This window comes from Cajanus cajan, chromosome 11 (assembly GCF_000230855.2).
Source record: "Cajanus cajan strain Asha chromosome 11, NIPB_CcT2T_4, whole genome shotgun sequence".
NCBI classification, from domain to species: domain Eukaryota; kingdom Viridiplantae; phylum Streptophyta; class Magnoliopsida; order Fabales; family Fabaceae; genus Cajanus; species Cajanus cajan.
The window spans coordinates 7,484,860-7,505,291 of NC_138527.1; the positions used below are offsets into that span (position 1 = coordinate 7,484,860).

At 37.0% G+C, this 20,432-nt stretch overlaps 1 protein-coding gene across 1 annotated transcript in view; it reads right to left on the minus strand.

Annotated features, from left to right (window-relative positions):
* LOC109802268 (mediator of RNA polymerase II transcription subunit) overlaps positions 1-20,432 on the minus strand; it is a 61,006-nt gene that overhangs the window by 34,825 nt on the left and 5,749 nt on the right. Inside the window, exons 6-8 of the mRNA XM_020363563.3 lie at positions 7,706-7,923; positions 7,190-7,397; positions 126-406 (exon numbers count right to left, since the gene is read on the minus strand). Of these exons, the coding sequence (XP_020219152.1) occupies positions 126-406; positions 7,190-7,397; positions 7,706-7,923 (707 nt within the window). The remainder of the gene's footprint in view (positions 1-125; positions 407-7,189; positions 7,398-7,705; positions 7,924-20,432) is intronic.

A 20,432-nucleotide genomic window follows, 5' to 3' on the forward strand; every position in this document is an offset into this window, starting at 1 on the left:
ATAAAAATAAATAACTGGCTTGTCTCAATGATAGCATAGCAATGGTCATGCAATTACAAGTCTGGAGCAAAATAACCATACTGATAAAAAAATCTTAACATGAGATAGAGAGAAAGGGAAACAACCTGCCCAGAAAATAGATTGTCTTCCATTTGATAAGATAGCTTCATACATAAGTTGAGTGAAAATCCCGATAACAATGACATGGGCAGTGGGCTCACTTCTCTTGTAGCCATTAATCTCTCACCCGGTTGTAGATTTGTTCCTGGCAGTAAGTCGGCAACTCCAGCAGAAGTTAACCAATTCACTACTGTTTCACAAGCAGGCTGTGCCATTGTGTAGGTCACAACCCAAAACATCCCTATTGAGCGTTCATCCATATTCATATAATCCATCATTCTGTCCCCTGAAAATTCAAATGCGTATTAGAATGATGCAATCAAGCAAACTAGAATGACCATTTAACTACAACATAATATTCCAGAAAAATGCCAAAAATTATAAAGAATATAGAACTATTGGAAATAGGAGCATTAGGGCATGTTTGTTTCTCTTTTCACAAATAGTTATGTAGTTTTTTAAAATTAGAAAATAGAAAAGAAATTGTTTGATTAATGAAACTTGAATATCAGACTCAAATTGATCTGAATGCATGAGGAGAATGATTCCTTGGCCCTCTATTTATAATAATCAAAATTAAATACAAGGATTAAATATGTTTTTAGTCCTAAAACTTTTGTCAACTTTCACTTTTAGTCTCTAAATTGTCAATGTCGAGTGTGTCCCAAATTGCTACTTTGAGAGGCAAGAATTGATGTATCACCAAGTATATGAGAAGGTGACTCAACAGAAGGTTTTGGTGGAATCTGAAGAAGGGCAAACAAAGTTGTAGTCATAGTAGGAACCACAGGATATCCAAGGATATGATCATGGGCAGCAGTGAACTGAGGGCAAACCATAAAGAGCAAAAGTCATAAAGAATGTACTATGATTTTCAAATTCCTTCTTAACCTCTGCAAGATTCAAACAAGCAAGGGGTAAGAGCTCATTGAAGTCATGAAGAGCAACATGAACTCGACCAAGGTAGGTGGACATAGGACCATCAAATTGTTGGGGAACAATGAGAGTCATTGGGTGTGTTTCTTACACATTAAAGTACAAGACAATGAGAACGGCATAGGACAAATGTTAAAGTTACTGGATAACTTTTTGTTTTGTACATTATTTGGTGAATAACAGACAACACAAACAAAATAATGTTAACTTTATTACAATATCATTTTTAATATTAATTATCATAATGAATTTATTATTATTATATTAAATGAAAGGATGGTGGCAAAAATTGTGATGATGACAATAAGTCAATAACATTAGTGGTGGCGGCAGCAAAAACAACAATGGTAATTGTTGAGAGTAATGGTGAATGGAGAGAACATATTCCTTGTGTATTGCAAAGCAAAAGATGTGTTTAAATACAAAGCAGTGGGCCTAGGCCCATAAGATAAAAAAACTATAAGATAAAAACTATAAGATAAAAACTATATCTAACACTCTCCCTCAAGCTGGTGTATATAGATCATATGCACCAAGCTTGTTACAAATATAATCAATCCTAGGACCCCGTAATGATTTGGTGAAAACATCTGCCAACTGATCAGTAGAGTTAACAAACTGAGTAGTAATGTCCCCAGATAAAATCTTCTCACGAATGAAGTGACAATCTATTTCAATGTGTTTGGTTCTCTCGTGAAATACTGGATTTGAGGCAATATGAAGGGCAGCTTGGTTATCACATATGAGAGTCATCTATGTAACTTCGCCAAATCTCAGTTCTTTAAGCAACTCTTTGAGCCAAATAAGCTCACACGTAGCAGAGGCCATAGCACGGTATTCTGCTTCTGCACTAGATCTTGTCACTACATTCTGCTTCTTACTTTTCCAGGAAATCAAGTTATCACCGATAAAGACACAATAACCTGAGGTGGATCTCCTGTCAGAGGGAGAGCCTATCCAATCTGCATCTGAGTATCCCACAACTTGGGTATGATTGTTGTAGCCATATAATAAACCTTTTCCTGGAGCACCTTTGATATACTTCAGAATGCAGATGACTGCATTCCAATGTCCTGCACATGGAGAATTGAGAAATTGACTCACCACACTAACCGCAAAAGAGATGTCAAGACGAGTTACCGTGAGATAATTCAATTTCCCAACCAGTCTTCTATACCTCTCAGGATCTGAGAAAGGCTCCCCCTGACTTGGTAGAAGTTTAGCATTAGGATCCATAGGTGTATCAACGGGCTTGGAATTCATTAGCCCAGTTTCCTCTAAAATATCCAATGCATACTTTCTTTGAGATATTACAATTCCATTTGTAGATTGCGCTACCTCAATCCCCAAGAAATACCTAAGTTTACCAAGGTCTTTTGTCTGACAGTGATGGCAAAGATGTTGTTTTATCTGAGAAATGTCATGATGATCACTATCAGTAAGAACAATATCATCAACATACACTATCAAGTAGATGCACCCAGCAGTGGAATGTCGATAAAAGACCGAATGATCAGCTTCGCTTCGAGTCATACCAAACTGTTGGACTACAGTACTGAATCTACCAAACCATGCCCTTGGAGACTGCTTAAGACCATAAAGTGATTTGCGGAGACGACATACCAAACCGGAAGACTCCCCCTGAGCAACAAACCCAGGAGGTTGCTCCATATAAATTTCCTCAAGCAAATCCCCATGAAGAAAGGCATTTTTAACATCCAGTTTATAGAGAGGCCAACGGCGAAGAGCAGCCATGGCTAAGAATAATCTGATAGAGGTCATCTTGGCAACAGGAGAGAAAGTGTCACCATAGTCTAATCCAAAAATTTGAGTATAACCTTTGGCGACCAAACGAGCTTTGAGTCGATCAATGGTGCCATCAGGACCAACCTTGACTGTGAAGATCCATCGACATCCAACCACAGACTTCCCAGGAGGCAAAGAAACAAGATCCCAAGTACCATTGTTCTGAAGAGCACACAGTTCATCAAGCATGGCTTGTCTCCAACCAGGGTGGGCCAAGGCATCACCTACATTTTTAGGAATAGACACAGAGGAAAGAGAAGAGAGACAAGTATATTGAGAGGGGGATAACCGGTGATAACTCAGAGTAATATAATGAGGGGAAGGATTACGAGTAGAACAATTACCTTTCCGAAGGGCAATAGGGAGGTCAGACTCAAGTGGTTGGGCCGGAGGAGACAAAGGAGGAGGCACCGAAGTAGAGTCAGGTGGGGGTCCAATGGGAAGGCTGGAGCGTTGCCGACGATGATAAACTTGAAGTGGAGGCGGAGGTGGTGGGTCGGGTGACACAGCAGACACAGGAGGAGTACCAAAGACAAGAGGTAAGGGTGAAGGGGCAAGGACAGGTGTAGGAGAAGAGGAAGTAGATGAAAAGTAGAGAGAAGATTCAAGAAAGGTGACATCATCTGAAATTAAGTAGCGACGAAGGGAGGGTGAGAAACATTTATACCCTTTTTGAGACCTAGGATACCCTAAAAAGACACATTTATGAGATCGAGCGGAGAGTTTGTCAAGACCAGGACTGTGATTATGGACAAAACACGTAGATCCAAAGACGTGAGGAGGTAGAGGGTGGAGAGGTTGAGTGGGAAATAAAATAGAGTGAGGTATTTGGTTGTTGAGGACAGAAGATGGCATTCGATTGATGAGATAGCAAGCAGTGAAAACAACATCGCCCCAAAAAGGTTGAGGAATGTGACCATGAAGTAAGAGGGTGCGAGTGGTCTCAATTACGTGTCTATTTTTGCGCTCAGCCACCCCATTTTGTTGAGGGGTATATGCACAAGAAGTCTGATGAAGAATGCCATGGGAAGCCATGAAGGCTTTAAAGGAGTGAGAGAGGTATTCACGAGCATTATCACTATGAAAAGTACGAATAGAAACACCAAATTGAGTTTGAATTTCATTATAAAAAGATTGAAATATAGAAAATAATTCGGAACGAGATTTCATTAAAAATAGCCAAGTACATCGAGAGTAATCATCAATAAAAGTGACAAAATACTGAAATCCTAAATTTGACGGGACCCGACTCGGCCCCCAAATATCAGAATGAACTAAAGCAAAAGGAGACAATGCTCGATTGTGGACACTCGGAGAAAAGGAACTACGACCATGTTTGCCTAACTGACACGACTCACACGACAAATGAGACAACTTAGACAGACGTGGTACAAGATGTTGAAGCTTGGCAAGACTAGGATGACCTAATTGAGCATGGATGAGGGAAGGGGAATTCGCCACCAAACCAACAGGAGCAGAGGTGCGTAGGTGATAAAGGCCATGAGACTCACATCCGGTGCCAATCATCCGTCCTGAACTCCGGTCCTGTAAGAAAACAAAATCTTTGGTAAAAGAAATAAGGCAATCAAGAGAACGAGTAAGACGACTAAGGGATAATAAATTAAAGGGAGACTCTGGGACATAAAGGACATTGTCAATGGAGAGAGAAGGAGAAAGATGGACAGTACCAACACCATGAGATGTGGCGCGAGAACCATTAGCCATAGTGAGAACAGCATAGGACAAATGTTAAAGTTACTGGATAACTTTTTGTTTTGTACATTATTTGGTGAATAACAGACAACACAAACAAAATAATGTTAACTTTATTACAATATCATTTTTAATATTAATTATCATAATGAATTTATTATTATTATATTAATCGAAAGGATGGTGGCAAAAATTGTGATGATGACAATAAGTCAATAACATTAGTGGTGGCGGCAGCAAAATCAACGATGGTAATAAAGACCAAGTGTTGGAGGGTGATGGCAATGGTGGTGGTGGTGGCTGTGTTAGGCAACAATAGTAAAGGTCGAGGTGGTGTTGGTACAACACCATGGAGTGAGTATTTTTGTACTTGGACAAAAAATTGTCCCACGCTTTATTGAGTAACAAAAAATTGGACTTTGGTCCTATCCTTCTTCATCTTTTTTGTCCTATCTCATGACCATTTTGTAAATTAAACACGGAACAATTATATTTGTCTTATCCTGTACCATGATTTTTAATGACTCAAATGGACCCATTAAGTCGCAACAAACACTATAGAGACATTGTGTGTCACTAGTGTAAAGGGGTTGCACCTTTATTCAAACTGACTCACATGTAACATGCATCAATTATCCATGGACCCTGGCCTTCCATGGATTGAGAAATACAAGCTTTTGAAATAATGGGGGCTGAAGATGATTTTAACCTCAAATATTCCCGTTATTCTTCATCAGAAAATCTAGGTTCTACTTTCTCTAACTTGGGACTGCCTTGTCAAGGAAACCATGTAGAGAGTGGCAAGTTTCTTGCGTGTGACCCATTCTCTAGCAATAAGAGCATTGAGAACAGCCACCTCCACCACTACGTCCTCCTCGGTTGCCACGACTTGCTCTTCCCTAAGTGGATGCCATCGTTGAAGATTTTGCATACTCAAGTGAATGTCCACTCTTAGGAATGGGAACACAAAGAAGACATGTTACTAAATTTTCCATTGAAGTAACTTCTTGATTAGTTAGAATTTGATCACGAATGTGATAAAGATTTGGATTCATAGTGCAAAGGACCATCACCATATACAATTTGTCCAATTTCCTTTTAATTTCTTCAAGAGAATCAGCTTCTAAGAACAACTTTAGTTCTTAAACATCATATTGGGCTTGAGCAACAAATGAGGTCATATCATGGTTAGTTTGACTAAGATGAAAAAAAACATGGCTTGGAGTGGCCATTTTATTGTCACAAGGTATAACCAAAACCCAAGCCAAAGAAAGAAGATGGACCCACTCTCAAAAGAGATCGAACATGGGATGTAAGGTTTGATATTGAACTGGAAATCTCCAACAAGCAAAAAGGTGGTGGCGAGATGAATTTTTAATGACCAAAGATCGACACACTATGATGCCTGGATACTCCAAAAATGGAAAAGTATCAGTGTCATACCTGTGTCAAATACCAATACTCCTTGGATACGTATCTGAAAAGTATATCTTTTTTATTTATGTTTTTTAACCTTTTTTCCTTGATATTTCTAGACAGGTACAGTCATGTGTTTTCTATCAAAGATGCTTTTATTAATATAGTTAACTTGATATGGGTAAAAACTGTGTTTTTTGTTATTATGATCTCAAATATATTTTTTGTAAATTGTAATCATCATAGTTTTGAATTAATGTATCTTTCTTTATCAATATTCTACATGTATATAAATTTTTCTATAAAATTTTATTAATGTATCTTATCCTAAATTTTGAAAAAATTGTCGTATCCCCATATTTGTGTCGTATTGTACCCGTGTCATACTAAGTATTTGGGCTTCATAGTCAGCGTGTAAGCAGCACGCGCCTAACAGAGGAGTGCAGAACAGAGGTGTGTGTGGCAGCCTGAGGTGGTTTTAGACCATGAAACCACCTGCGTTGAGCAGCATTCAATGAGGCGCACCAGATCCAGTGGTCACCGGAAAAATGACAGTAGCAAACGGCCGCTGAAGGTGGTGGATGGTGGCCAGAGGTAATGGCCAGTGACTGAAGATGAAGAACAGGGACAGGTACATGCAGAGCAGGATCAACCCGCTATGGTACCAATTTGAGATTTAGATTTTGAATAAAATGCTTGAGTGACTCAACTCACTCAGCACAAGTGTGTGTGTAAGAACAAAGTTACAATAAGACAAAAAAGAAGGATTGCATTCTGAATCCCTACGACAGAAAACTACAACAGAGTATGTAGACGGCAATAGCAGTAGGAAAAGTAAAATAAACAGCTTTATATGACATATGATAATACACAATACAATATATATATATATATATATATATATATATATCAATCTAACAATATTCAAGATAGATGAGAAGGACAAGAAGCATGTGCTTAATTCTAACATGACCGTACATCAATTTTTTATCATGCATTGTGAACATGGAAATTTTATCAGTTAACACAGCAGATAATCTGTAATACAAATTAATGGTAGTCTTTCCATGTTCGTAAGAGGCCATACCAACTTTCAGGAAAAAGAAAAAACTGCATGTTTTTTCAAAATTATACACTAGTAGAGTGAATTGAAACACAATATTTAGGGATTTGACATTGTAATCATGTTTTGGTCTACCTTTGCTTGCTTGTCTCCACCATTCATCTATTTGTTTTCCTTTTTGAAGCTGTTCATTGTTCAGATATTCTCTGGTTGACGAGTTCAGCGACCAAATACGTAAATTTTGACAGCTGCTTACAAAATCAAGCAAGACACTTTGAGGATTATTAGGATCTGAGGTTCTGTCTTCTCTATGGAATGATAAAATCTTTCTGGTTGTCTCCACCTATTATGCAGTGCCATATTACACATCAACTTCAGTGTTACTACTACAACATGATATGAAATAGCTATAACACCAAACCAAGTATTATTCCCAGAATCAATCATTTCATTAAATTGAAATGAAAAATATATTTAATGAGAAGAATTTGGACTAAACCCTAAACCAAAATAAATGTTCATTTTATAAAAAATGTTTTAGACATCAAAAATGAATTTATGTTTGAATAACTAGAAAGTAGAAAGGACTACAATTTTCTCTATATAATGGAATCAAGATAAAATAACTAAGCTTTAAATTTAATTAACTACCTTTCTAGAATCAGAATTCAAAGCATTCATGACCAGCTCAATTCGAATTATCTGTGCAAGCAACCAAGTAACATGATTTGTCTTGAGAATATGATGATCACCATCTGTAAGACGTGAAACCAGCTTGTCCACAAAATCGACAAAATCAATGCACCCACTTTTAATAAGAAAATAGAAAATATCAGCGAAAACCAGCCAGTCCTGCCAGCAATTTATCTCTGCAAGATATATTAAAAAATAATCAGGTTTGGAATATGATAACAAAAATTTTCCTAAAACTAATCATTTTCATTTTGGAACAAATTTAGATTGTATTTGTTAAAATAATACTACCTCTATTCCTATTTATAAGACCTAACTTACAACAATTGTTTATTCCTTTATATAAGATCCAATCCATAGTGTTTGATGTATTATTTATTTTTAGACTAAAATACCCCTCTAATTAAAAAATGTTCTATTAATTTGATGAAATATATTAATTATACTCTTTAAAAGACATGCATTTTAATTGGTTAGAAGAATAAGCGGTATTAATTATGAGAGAGAAGTAGTATAGGACATTCACTTTAATTGGTTAAAAGAGATGTGAGTGGTGTTCTTTCCGATCTCTACGCATTTCAGCGCTCCACCGGAAATTCCCCCTGCCCCTACCGTACTCCAGCTTGGTAGTTTCCACCGCCTGTCCAGGGTTGAGCCCTGGGATTTGACGGCGAACTTAAAAAGCCACCTACAGACGCTTTACGCCCAATCATTCCAGATAACACTTGCATCCTCTGTCTTACCGCGACTGCTGGCATAGAGTTAGCCGATGCTTATTCCCCGGATACCGTCATTGCTTCTTCTCCGAGAAAAAAAGTTCATGACCCGTAGGCCTTCTACCTCCACGCGGCATTGCTCCGTCAGGCTTTCGCCCATTGTGGAAAATTCCCCACTGTTGCCTCCCGTAGGACAAATTAATAAGCGTAGCTTTGGAAAAAAATATAAAAATAGGACAAATTTATTGTTATCAACTAGATTAACTACTTTTCTTAATCTTAGTGAATTAGGTATTTGGTTCTTATATATAAGAACGAAGTTAGTAGTTTATTATTATAGTACAGCTGTAAAAGGCAGCTTTTTGTTGTATTTTGCTGATGGGTCAGGAATCATAGGCAATAGCCTCTTATCTTTGATTGTACCCTTTGTTTGTATTGTCAGATAAGTTGGCTTTTCTGATTGATTTCTTATTCCCTTCTCCCAAATAAATAGTACAAAGCTGTTTTCAATTATTTATGATAGAATAAATCTAATTCCTAATTTGTAAGTCTAATTATACGCAATAAATAAATTGATCGCTATTCCTAAAATACATAATATATAATAGGAAATAATAACAGTAATTGATTCCCTCATTAACATGTACTAATTTATCTCTTGTATGCATATAAATAAAATACATCAGTCAAGAAAAAATCACTAATTTTTTGCCCCATTTTAAATATTAAGTTGACATGTAAGATCTCGTTAACTTCTTCCATCACTGAGCAGTTGTCCGTCGTCGTTCACCACCATCCACTGCCACTGGTCGCTACCATTTTCTCCGATGAACTGAAGGTTAGGTGCACCTCAAGGAGTGCAACCCAACCCAACATGTTGCGTGGCCTAATACTCAAGCATCTCCCTCACATGCCAATCTACTTCAATGCTCAATTCAGCACGTGTAGCTTACACACCACCCTCTACTTGTTGGAATCCCATCGGACCACCTCCAACAATCTCATTGACTTTTTCTAGGCACGTTTTGGTCCTTGGTTCTCTATTTCGACCTACTTGAAGTTGTTGGTTATGGTGTTCAAACTACTTCTCCCTTAACAAGCTTTGTCCTTGTCCTTGAAATGGCCTCCGCAGGTCCAATTTCCCCCTTTTTTGGCACTCCTACCATTACCACTACAAAACTCAACTGGAAAAATCACTTGTCCTGGTCTGCCATGGTGGAGTTGTGGTTTCTTGGTCAAGGATACCATCATTACCATGACAATTTGGAGAAGGATGCTAGTGCTATTTATTAAAAATAAATCTCAATGGGAGAAACTTGATTTCCAACTATGTTGTTCTATGACAGTTAGTTGAGCATGATGCTTTAGAGATACTCAGATCATTCAAGACGTGTTGTTCGTTTTGAAAGAAGGCCCAAGATATTTTTGTTAATGACATTCAACGTCTTTTTGATACAACCCAAAGAGAAGCTTCGCTAAAACAAACCAACCATGATATGGTCGCACATGTAGCTAAAGCTCGTGTTGCAATATAAGAACTAAAAAGATTCCTTGTGGCTAACTCATTGCAGGACATCAACAAAAAGCTCGATAACTTATATATGGTCCTTATTTTGAGAAGTTTACATTCAGGTTTTGATTATGTGCGTGACAAATTCCAGTGGGTGATTAAATCCCTTTTATAGACAACCTAGTCACTAGACTTCTTCATGTGCCTACCTTGGCGATAGATGAAAATTCAACCACAGATTCTAAAACTTCAACGAAGGTAACACCTCGTGGAAGAGGAGGAGGCCATAATAACCTAGGAGGACGTGGTGGTAAAAGTGGACGTCCTCAATGTACGTATTGCAAGAGATGGGTCACACCCAAGAAAATTGTTACTCCTTGCATGGTTTTCCTGACAAGGTAGCCTATGAGTCTAAATCTAATAAGCCAGATTCCAAGTTTTCTGATAAGGAATACCAGGAATATTTGAAGTTTAAACCTGAAAAATCCAATAGCCAAGCTCAATCTTCAATGCCAAGTGTTTCAACGACATGTATTTCTCAATATGTGGAAGGTTATGGTCTATGGATACTTGACTCAGGTGCCTTTGACCACATTTTTGGTAACAAATCCTTATTCACACCATTTCTTCTCCAAAATTTCCTCACCTTGTTACTGTAGCCAACGGGTCCAAAGTTACATCTCAAGGAATTGGTCAAGTTCCAATGTCTCCTTTAAATTTAAATTTTGTTTTGTTCAATCCTCGTTGTCCTTATAACTTAATATTGTGAAGCCAATTGAGTCGTTCATTAAATTGTTCAATAACATTTGATGTTAATTCCTTGGTCATTCAGAAACGTGGTACAAGTCATTGGATTGGCAAATAACATGAATCATGAGATCTCTATTACTTGGAAACAAGCCCGCCTGTGTCCTATTTTACAACTTTAGCACTATTGGAGTATATAACACTTGAAAAGAGAGAATGATTTTATTATTTCATTCATATGTATTAAATTATCATTACACCTATTTGTAACAATCTAATCTTCCAAAATAAGGAAATAAGGAACTAAAATATGCTGAAAAATAAATAGAAGATTCTACAAATATTTTCTCTAATTAGGAAGATATTTTCTCTAATTACAACACTCCCCCTCAAGTAGGTAAATGGATAAACCATTCCCAACTTGCTTACAAGATCTTGAAATCTACCCTGAAAGAGCCCTTTTGTAAAAATATATGCTATTTGAAGTTCTGTAGGAACATGAGTTGTAAGCACAAAGCCTCTGTCTGGATTATCTTTGATGAAGTGTCTATCAATCTCAATGTGTTTGGTCCTGTCATGTTGAACTGGATTATGGGCAATGCTCATGGCAAACTTATTTCACAATATAGTTGCACGGGGTTGTCCACCTTGATTTTAAGGTCATCCAAAATGATTTTCATCCAAAGTCCTTCACACATTCCTTGAGCAAGGGCTTGAAATTCAACTTCTGCACTAGAAAGAGATATTCTATCTTGGTTTTGCTCCTCCACGTTACCAAACTATCTCCGAGAAACATACAATACCCAAAAGTAGATTTTCTGTCAGTGATAGAACCTGCATAGTCAACATCAGTATATATTTTCATAGTCGACGTGTCTTCCCTTTTGAACAATAACCCTTTTCTTGGACTTGACTTCAAGTACTGGAGAATTTTGTCAATTGCTTGCATGTGTCTCTCTCTTGGGTCATGCATAAACTAACTTACTACACTAATTGCATAAGCAATGTCTAGTCTTGTGTGTGATAGATAAATCAACTTTCCTACCAATCTCTAGTATTGAGCCTTCTCTACAGGAGTACTTTCTTCACTTCCAATTCTATGATTTTGTTCTATAAGAACTGTTAAGGTTCTATATTCCAGCTTTCCTGTTTTTTTGAGGAGATCAAGTACATATTTCCTTTGGGAGATGAAAATTCCGTTCTGGGAGTAAGCAACCTCTATTCCAAGAAAGTACTTGAGTTTTTCTAGGTCTTTCATTTCAAATTAAGCTACCAATTTTTCTTTTAATGCCAACTTTTGTGTTTCATCATCTTATGCAATAATCATATCATCCACATAGACAAGTAGTAAAGTGAGTTTACCTGTAGAAGAGTACTTTATGAATAGAGTATGGTCTCCTTGGCTTTGTTAGTATCCCAAGGAAATCATTGCTTTTGTAAATCTTCCAAACCATGCTCTAGGGGATTGATTAAGACCATATAATGCTTTCTTTAGGAGGCATACCTTGTTTCTTTCATTCTGCACTTCAAAACCTGGGGGAATCTCCATGTACACTTTCTCTTCCAGATCTTCATGAAAAAAGGCATTCTTCACACCCAATTGGTGTAAGTCCTAACCAAAATGAGCAGTTAAAGCAAGAACAACTCGAACTGTATTCATCTTTGCCACTAGGGCAAATGTCTCCTCATAGTCAATCCCATAAGTTCGGGCGTAACTCTTTTGCCACCAATCTAGCTTTATATCTTTTTGTTGTCCCATCTACCTTATATTTCACTGTGAATATCCATCTACACCCTACAGCCTTCTTGTCTCTTGGTTTATCAACAATCTCCCAGGTTGAATTTCTTTCCAATGCATTCATCTCTTCTCTCATGGCTTGAGTCTAATGTTCAATTTTCATGGCTTCCTAGACTGAGATAGGAATTTCTGTGGCATCAATGGCAACAATAAAGTTTCGCCACTTATCAGAGAGATTGTTAGTCTTGATAGGGGGTAGCAATAATGTTTCGGTGCTTATCAGATAGCCTTTAGATACCAAGAACTATCTTTTTTGGTGTCAACAGGTTGAACCTGTCATCAAAGGCCACCGTCTTCATCATTTCTTGGTTAATCCCCAAATTCCACAGAAATTCCTTTCAATTGTTAACAGAGATGCTAATCGTATTTCTGAAGAATATCTTGCTTGGGAACAGCAAGATCAGCTACTTCTTTCTTGGTTACAATCATCAATGTCCAAGGACATGCTCACTTGAGTTATTGGCTACAAGTCTTCCTTCCAACTTTAGGACAAGATCCATGCATATTTTCATGCGCACACTAATGCCAAAACACGTCAACTCCGAAATGATCTTTGCAACACGAATCTTGACAATTGCTCAATTTTTTATTATCTTCTTTGAATTCACTCCCTAGTCGATGACCTAACTGCTATTGGTGATTCGGTCTCCTCCAAAGAACATCTTGATATTGTTCTTGAAGGCTTCTAGAGGAATATGAGTCCATTGTTTCTCTTATCAGCAGCTGCTTCGATGAGCTTTCCATAGATGCGAAACTCTCCTTCTTGCTCATGAATCGTGTCTTGAGAAATTCAAGAAAAAGAACCTCATCTCTGTCAACATTCCTGAAACCTCCTCAAGCTCTAAATTCTCCTATCTTGCAACCTCAAGCCAATCTTGCTCATCAAGATTCCCAATTTGCTTCTTTTTGTGGTGGAAGAGTTGGTGCACGAAATGGTCGTGGTGGGCGATCCAACAACCGTTATGGGCGTGGGTGTGGGCATGGCAGGTTTGCAGGTGTTCAATGTCAAGTCTATCACCGTTATGGTCACATTGCCTCATCTTGCTATTATTGGTTTGATGGAAATTTTGTTCCAGATTTACCTCTTGACACTTCCTTTTCCACTGTTGGTTCATCTGCCACCCCAGGTTTTGGATATAATCCTCATCCTTTCAACTCTCAGCCAACCACTCGTCTCACTGGATTTTCCAATGGCATATTGGTTTCTTGACCACCTAACCCAAATTCATCTCAAGCATATCTTGTTTCCAATGATAGTATTCAGACTCAACCATTAGCTATGGCCATGACTTCTTTTTCTCCTAGTTCAAATCTGTGGTATCCAGACTCAGTAGCATCTAATCATGTCACCAACATATCTCAAAATGTCCAGTAATTCACTCCCTTTGAAGGACCAGATCAAATCACCAGGTCAAGGTTTTCCTATAAATTCTTCAGGTGTTACTATTTTTTCTTCCCCCTTAGAACCTCACATTTCCCTTACTCTCAATAATCTTCTACATGTTCCCAATATTACCAAAAATCTCATCAATGTGAGTCAATTTTGTAAAGATAATTATGTCTTCTTTGAATTTCACTCAACTTTTTGTTTTGTAAATTCACAGGACACTAAAGAGACTCTTCTCATGGGAGTTGTTGGCCCTGATGGCTTAATTCCCTTCTTTGCTTCAGCCAAGACAACAAACAACTCCTACACCCTCTGTTCATACAGCTTCTTGTAATTTTGTTTCTTATGCCACTTGGCATTCTAGACTAGGACATCCACACAATGATGTACTGAAATCTGTCTCTGATTTTTGTACTCCTTGTTGACTTGGCAAATCTCACAAATTACCATCAACTTTATCCAAAATAGTATATAATACACCTTTTGAACTAATATATAGTGATTTATGGGGCCCTGCACCATTTATATCTGGTAATGGTTATCAATACTATGTTACTTTTGTTGATGCGCATACTCGGTTAACTTGGGTTTTTCTTCTCAAAGTCAAAGCTCATGCGCTTGATGTTTTTAAGCAATTTCATGCTATGATTCAAAATCAATTTCAGTTACCTATTAAAGCTATTCAAACTGATTGGGGAGGAGAATTTCGTTCTTTCTCCTCCTATCTTGCCCAAACTAGCATTCAATACTACCTCATTTGTCCACATACTCATCATCAAAATGGAGTAGTGGAACGCAAACACCGGCACATTGTTGAATTAGGTCTTACAATGCCAGCTCAAGCTCAGCTACCTATGCATTTTTGGGATCATGCCTTCTTAACCAGTGTTTATCTCATTAATAAACTACCTTCATCTTCCATTCAGAATGATGTTCTATTTAGAAAACTATTTCATCATCTACCAAATTATAATTTTCTGAGAATTTTTTATTGTTCTTGTTTTCCTCACCTTTGGCCTTACAACAAGAACAAACTTCAACTTTGCTTACAAGAATGTTTGTTTTTGGGTTACTCTACTTCTCATAAAGGCTACAAGTGTCTAGCTTCCAATGGCAGAATTTTTATCTATGAAGATGTTATTTTTTGTGAAAATTGGTTCCCTTATCCCAATTTGTTCCCTGCATCATCCTGTAATCCACCTCGTTCTTCTATTTTTCTTCCTCTTGTTATTACTAGTCCGCAGCCTACTATGCCTATTGATTCTCCTCACATCATCATCTCCCAAAACACAACTCCTGCAACTTCTACCTCTGTTCCTACATCTAGCCCCATTGCCACTTCACATAGTTCATCCTTTACCCTTCCCCAACCTCCATCCACTTCTTCACCCACTCATCATAATTCTCCAATTACTAATATTCATCCCATGACTACCAGGGCCAAGGCTGGTATTGTCAAACCCAAACAACCCTTAGCTAATGATACATGGCTTGCTACCATGAAGCAGGAATATAATGCTTTACTAGATAATGGAACCTGGACTCTAGTTTCACTTCCCTCCAACAGAACAGCCATTGGTTGTAAGTGGGTTTTTCGCGTTAAAGAAAATCTTGATGGTACTTTTCATAAATATAAGGCCAAATTGGTTGCAAAAGGATTTCATCAACAATATGGGTATGATTATAATGAAACCTTTTCACTAGTTGTTAAACCTATTACCATCCGTCTAATTCTCACCTTAGCCTTAACTCATCATTGGTCTATTCAACAATTGGATGTCAATAATGCATTTCTAAATGGAAATCTTGAAGAAGAGGTATATATGTCTCAACATCCAGGTTTTGAATCATCTTATAAGAATTTGGTTTACAAACTTCATAAGGAAATTTATGGCCTTAAACAAGCACCACGTGCTTGGTTTGATAAGCTTAAAGCTACATTGTTACAGCTTAACTTTCAGGTCAGCAAGTGTGATCCTTCCCTGTTTGTTTATTCTCATGATAACAATGTAATCTACATTCTTGTTTATGTAGATGACATTATTATCGCTGGTAATAATTCCTCTATTCTACATAATATTATTTCCCAACTCAATTTAGCCTTTTCCCTCAAAGATCTTGGTCACTTGGATTATTTTATAGGCATTGAGGTCAAGTCTAATTTTGATGGCTCACTTACATTAACTCAAAGCAAGTATATTCGTGACCTCCTCAATCGCACTAACATGGAAGGTTCTAATCCTATTTCTTCACCCATGATTAGTGGGTGTAAATTGTCTAAAACAGGTTCTGAAAAATTCCTAGATGTATCCTTATACAGATCCGTGGTTGGTGCATTACAATATGCAACCATCACTAGACCTGAAATCAATTTTTCTATTAATAAAGTCTGTCAATCCATGTCTAATCCACTTGAACAACACTGGTCTGCTGTCAAATTCATCCTTTGCTACTTAAAAGGCACTATGTTCTTGGGATTACATTTGCAACCAGCTCCATCTAACTCTCCTTTGTCTATTCAAGCATATTGTGATGCTGATTGAGCTTCTGATCTTGATGATCGAAGATCTACCTCTGGCGCTTTTATTTTTGTTGGACCCAATCTCATCCCTTGGTAGTCCAAGAAGCAAACAGTTGTTGCTCATTCAAGCACCAAAGCAGAATATAGGAGTCTTGCCCTTGCCACTGTTGAAGTCATGTAGATTCAAACTTTACTGTCTGAACCGCATGTTTCTCATCATACACCTATTGCTTATTGTGACAATATAAGCACTGTTGCATTAGCCCATAGTCCTATTCTTCATGCTCGGACCAAGCATATGGAGCTGGATCTCTTCTTTGTTCGTGAAAAAGTTGCTACCAATCTTCTTCAAGTTGTTCATGTTCTAGCTATTGACCAATATTCTGACATTCTTACTAAAACATTGTCTCCAACTCGTTTCTATGAACTTCAAACCAAGCTCAAGTTGGTTGACTTTGTACCTCACCCCACTTGATCTTGTGGGGGCATATTGGAATATATAACTTTACTACTTAATATTGTATTAGATATAATATTGTATAGGGTTATTCTTTCTGTTATTTTTCTGTTTTAGTTTTGGTTACCTGTTCAACAGGTTATTGGTTTTCTCAAGTTAGTTATTGTTTCTATAGCTTCTTCTAGAAGCTATTGAAACATATATATATATAGGACTATTGTATTACAGACTCTAACTGGAATAATACAATTCTTTTCTCCGCTAATTTGCTTTTTTTTCTCTCTCTCTCTAATCACAATAAGCAGCAGAGGTTTTTGCATGACCGTTTGGGTCACCCAAGTTTAACAAAATTGAAGATAATGGTTCTTAGTCTTAAGCCACTTCAAGTTTTAGAATGTGAATTGTGTCAATTAGGAACACATGTTATGTCATCATTTCCTAAACAAATTAAAAAAGGATGTAACTTAGTTTTCTCTACCGTTCATTGAGACATTAAGGGACAAAGAGTTGAAATAGAGGATATTATTAATTTGTATCTCATTGATTACCCAGAAGATTATGTAAACTCTCGAGATTGACAACCTTGGTATTTTACATTAACCCAGATGTTTTCACACACCATAACAAAACAGCATAGCAAAGAGGAAGAATTTGCATCTCATTGAAATTGCACACTCCCTAATGGTGAATAAAAATGTTCCCGTACATCATTAGAGAGATGCAGTCCTCACTGCTTGTTTTTTAATAAATAGAATACCCTTTTCCTCTCTTGAAAATCAGATTCCTCACTCCATTATTTTTCCAAATGACTCGTTATTTCATGTCTCTCTCCCTATGTGTTTGGTTGTACTTGTTTTGTTCATAATGTCTCTTCAAGTTTAGACAAACTTTTTGCTAAGGCTATTAAATGTGTTTTTCTAGGATATTCTCGCTTTCAAAAAGATTACAAATGTTATTTTCCCTCAAAATTTAGGGTAGAATAATTTTTCTTATTAATCTGAATTGATAGGTACAATCAAATAAATAGACAAGTAACAAAAACAATCCCTAAAGTTTAGGGATTAAGATAAACTATAAATTAGGAAAAGATAAACTAATATATCTAAACTATATCTTAGAATATCTTATCACAGCTAATAAAATAGATTCTAATAAAACAAATTCTAACATTTTCCAACTACCAAACAGTATTATATGTCTATTGATGTTACTTTCTTTGAGGACACGCCTTTTTTCTCATCCTCCATAGAAAATCCTATTTCCATTCAACAAGTTCTTCCAGTTCCATCCTTCGGTCCACTACTTATTCCTTTCCTGCTCCTTCTAACTCCAATCAAGATGGAAATCAACCTCAATCTCATACTCATAGTTTAAGTGAAGTTGCTCCATCACCCCTCATTACATATTAGCACAAAACATATAGAGAGTTGATTCCACATTGTCCGAATCCTCTTCTTGTGATTCAGATCCTCCTCCAATAGCTACCCATACCATGGATGTTTTATCCTCAACACCTTCTCATAACTCCAATTCAAATTAGTCTATTGCTATTAGGAAAGGTATTTGGTCTACTCGTAATCCTCATCCTGTTTATAATTTTTTGAGTTATCATCGATTGTCTCCTTCATACTCCTCTTTTTCTTTCTCTATTTTATCTTACTACTCCTAAAAATATCCACGAGGCACTTGATCATCTTGAATGGTGACAACCATGATTGATGAAATGCAAGCTCTTGCAAACAATGGCACATGGGAGCTTGTCCCTCTTCTTCCTAGAAAGAAGATTGTCAGTTATAAACGGATCTATGCTATTAAAGTTGGGCCTAATGGTGAAGTTGATCGCTGTAAGGCTTAGTTGGTGGCCAAGGGATACACTCAAATATATGGCCTTGATTACTGATACTTTTTCTCTTGTAGCTAAAATCACCACATTCCAACTCTTTCTTGCAATGGCTACTATTCGTCATTGGTCACTCCATCAACTTGACATTAAAAATGTCTTCCTTCATGGTGACCTTTAGGATGAGATTTACATAGAGCAACCTCCTAAATTTGTTACTCAAGGGTATATTGTTTAGTTTGTAAATTGCGTCGACCTCTCTATGGGCTGAAACAATCAACCCAAGCTTGGTTTGGTAAATTTAGCCATATTGTGCAAATTTTTGGATTGAAACAAAGTGAGGCAAATCATTTTGTTTTTTATTGTCATACTTCTCTTGGGAAGTGTGTTTATCCAATGGTCTACGTTTGACGATATAGTAATTACAAGAAATGATGCTACTAGGATTTCTTAACTAAAAGAGCACTTATTCAACCATTTTCAAACCAAAGATCTTGGCTTTTGAAATACTTACTTGGTATTGATGTGGCTCAGTCAAAGGAAGGTGTAGTGATTTCATAGAGAAAATATGCCCTTGATATTCTAGAGGGGACAGGTTTGGCAAATTGTAGGCCGATTGATAGTCCTATGGACCCAAACCAAAAATTAATGGCAAACCAAGGTGAATTTTTTTCAGATCCAAAGAGATATAGGAGGCTAGTGGGAAAACTCATTTATCTCACTATTACAAAACCTGATATTTCTTTTATTATTGGAGTTGTTAGTCAATTCATGTAGAATCCTCACATTGACCACTGGAATGTTGTGATTCGCATTCTCATGTATGTCAAAAAGGCTCCAGGACATGGATTATTATATGAGGACAACGGAAATGCTCAAATTTTAGGATATTGTGATGCAGATTGGGCTGGTTGTCCCATAGACAGGACATCCACCTTAGGATATTATGGTTTCATTGGAGGAAATATATTGTCTCTTCACTCTCTTGGAAGAGTGAGAAACAAAGTATTGTTGCCTGGTCCAATGCAACGGCTGAATATAGATCTATGGCTTGGGCTACTTGTGAACTTATGTGAATTAAACAACTCTTTCAAGAGTTGAGATTTTGTTAAGTTAAGCAGATGAAGTTATAACAATAATCAATCAACCCTTCATATTGACTCCAATCCAGTGTTTCATGAGAGAACCAAACACATAGATTAATTGTCATTTTGTACAAGATTACTATCCAAGGAGCTTAGTACCGAGTTTATCAACTCTAATGACCAGCTTGCAAACATTCTAACCAAGTCCTTAAGAGGTCTTAGGATACAATTTATATGTTCCAAGCTTGGTGCATATGATATATATGTTCTAGCTTGAGGGAAGTGTTAAAATAATAGTTTATTATTTTAATACAGCTGTATAAAGCTACTTTTTGTTGTATTTTACTGATGGGTCATGAGTCATAGGCAGTAGCCTTTTATCTCTGATTGTACCCTTTGTTTGTACTAGCTTATCTCTTATACACATATATATAAAATACATCAGCTGAGAAAAACTCACCGACGTTTTGCCCCATTTCAAATCTTAAGTGATTCTTAGAATTAGAAAACAAAAATAATAGAAAAAAATCCATGTGAGGGAGGAATAGGAGATTAGGAAGACAGATATCTTCCCAATTACAAAATAGGTAAACAAAGCTATCCAATCCCTTGCCATAAACACTT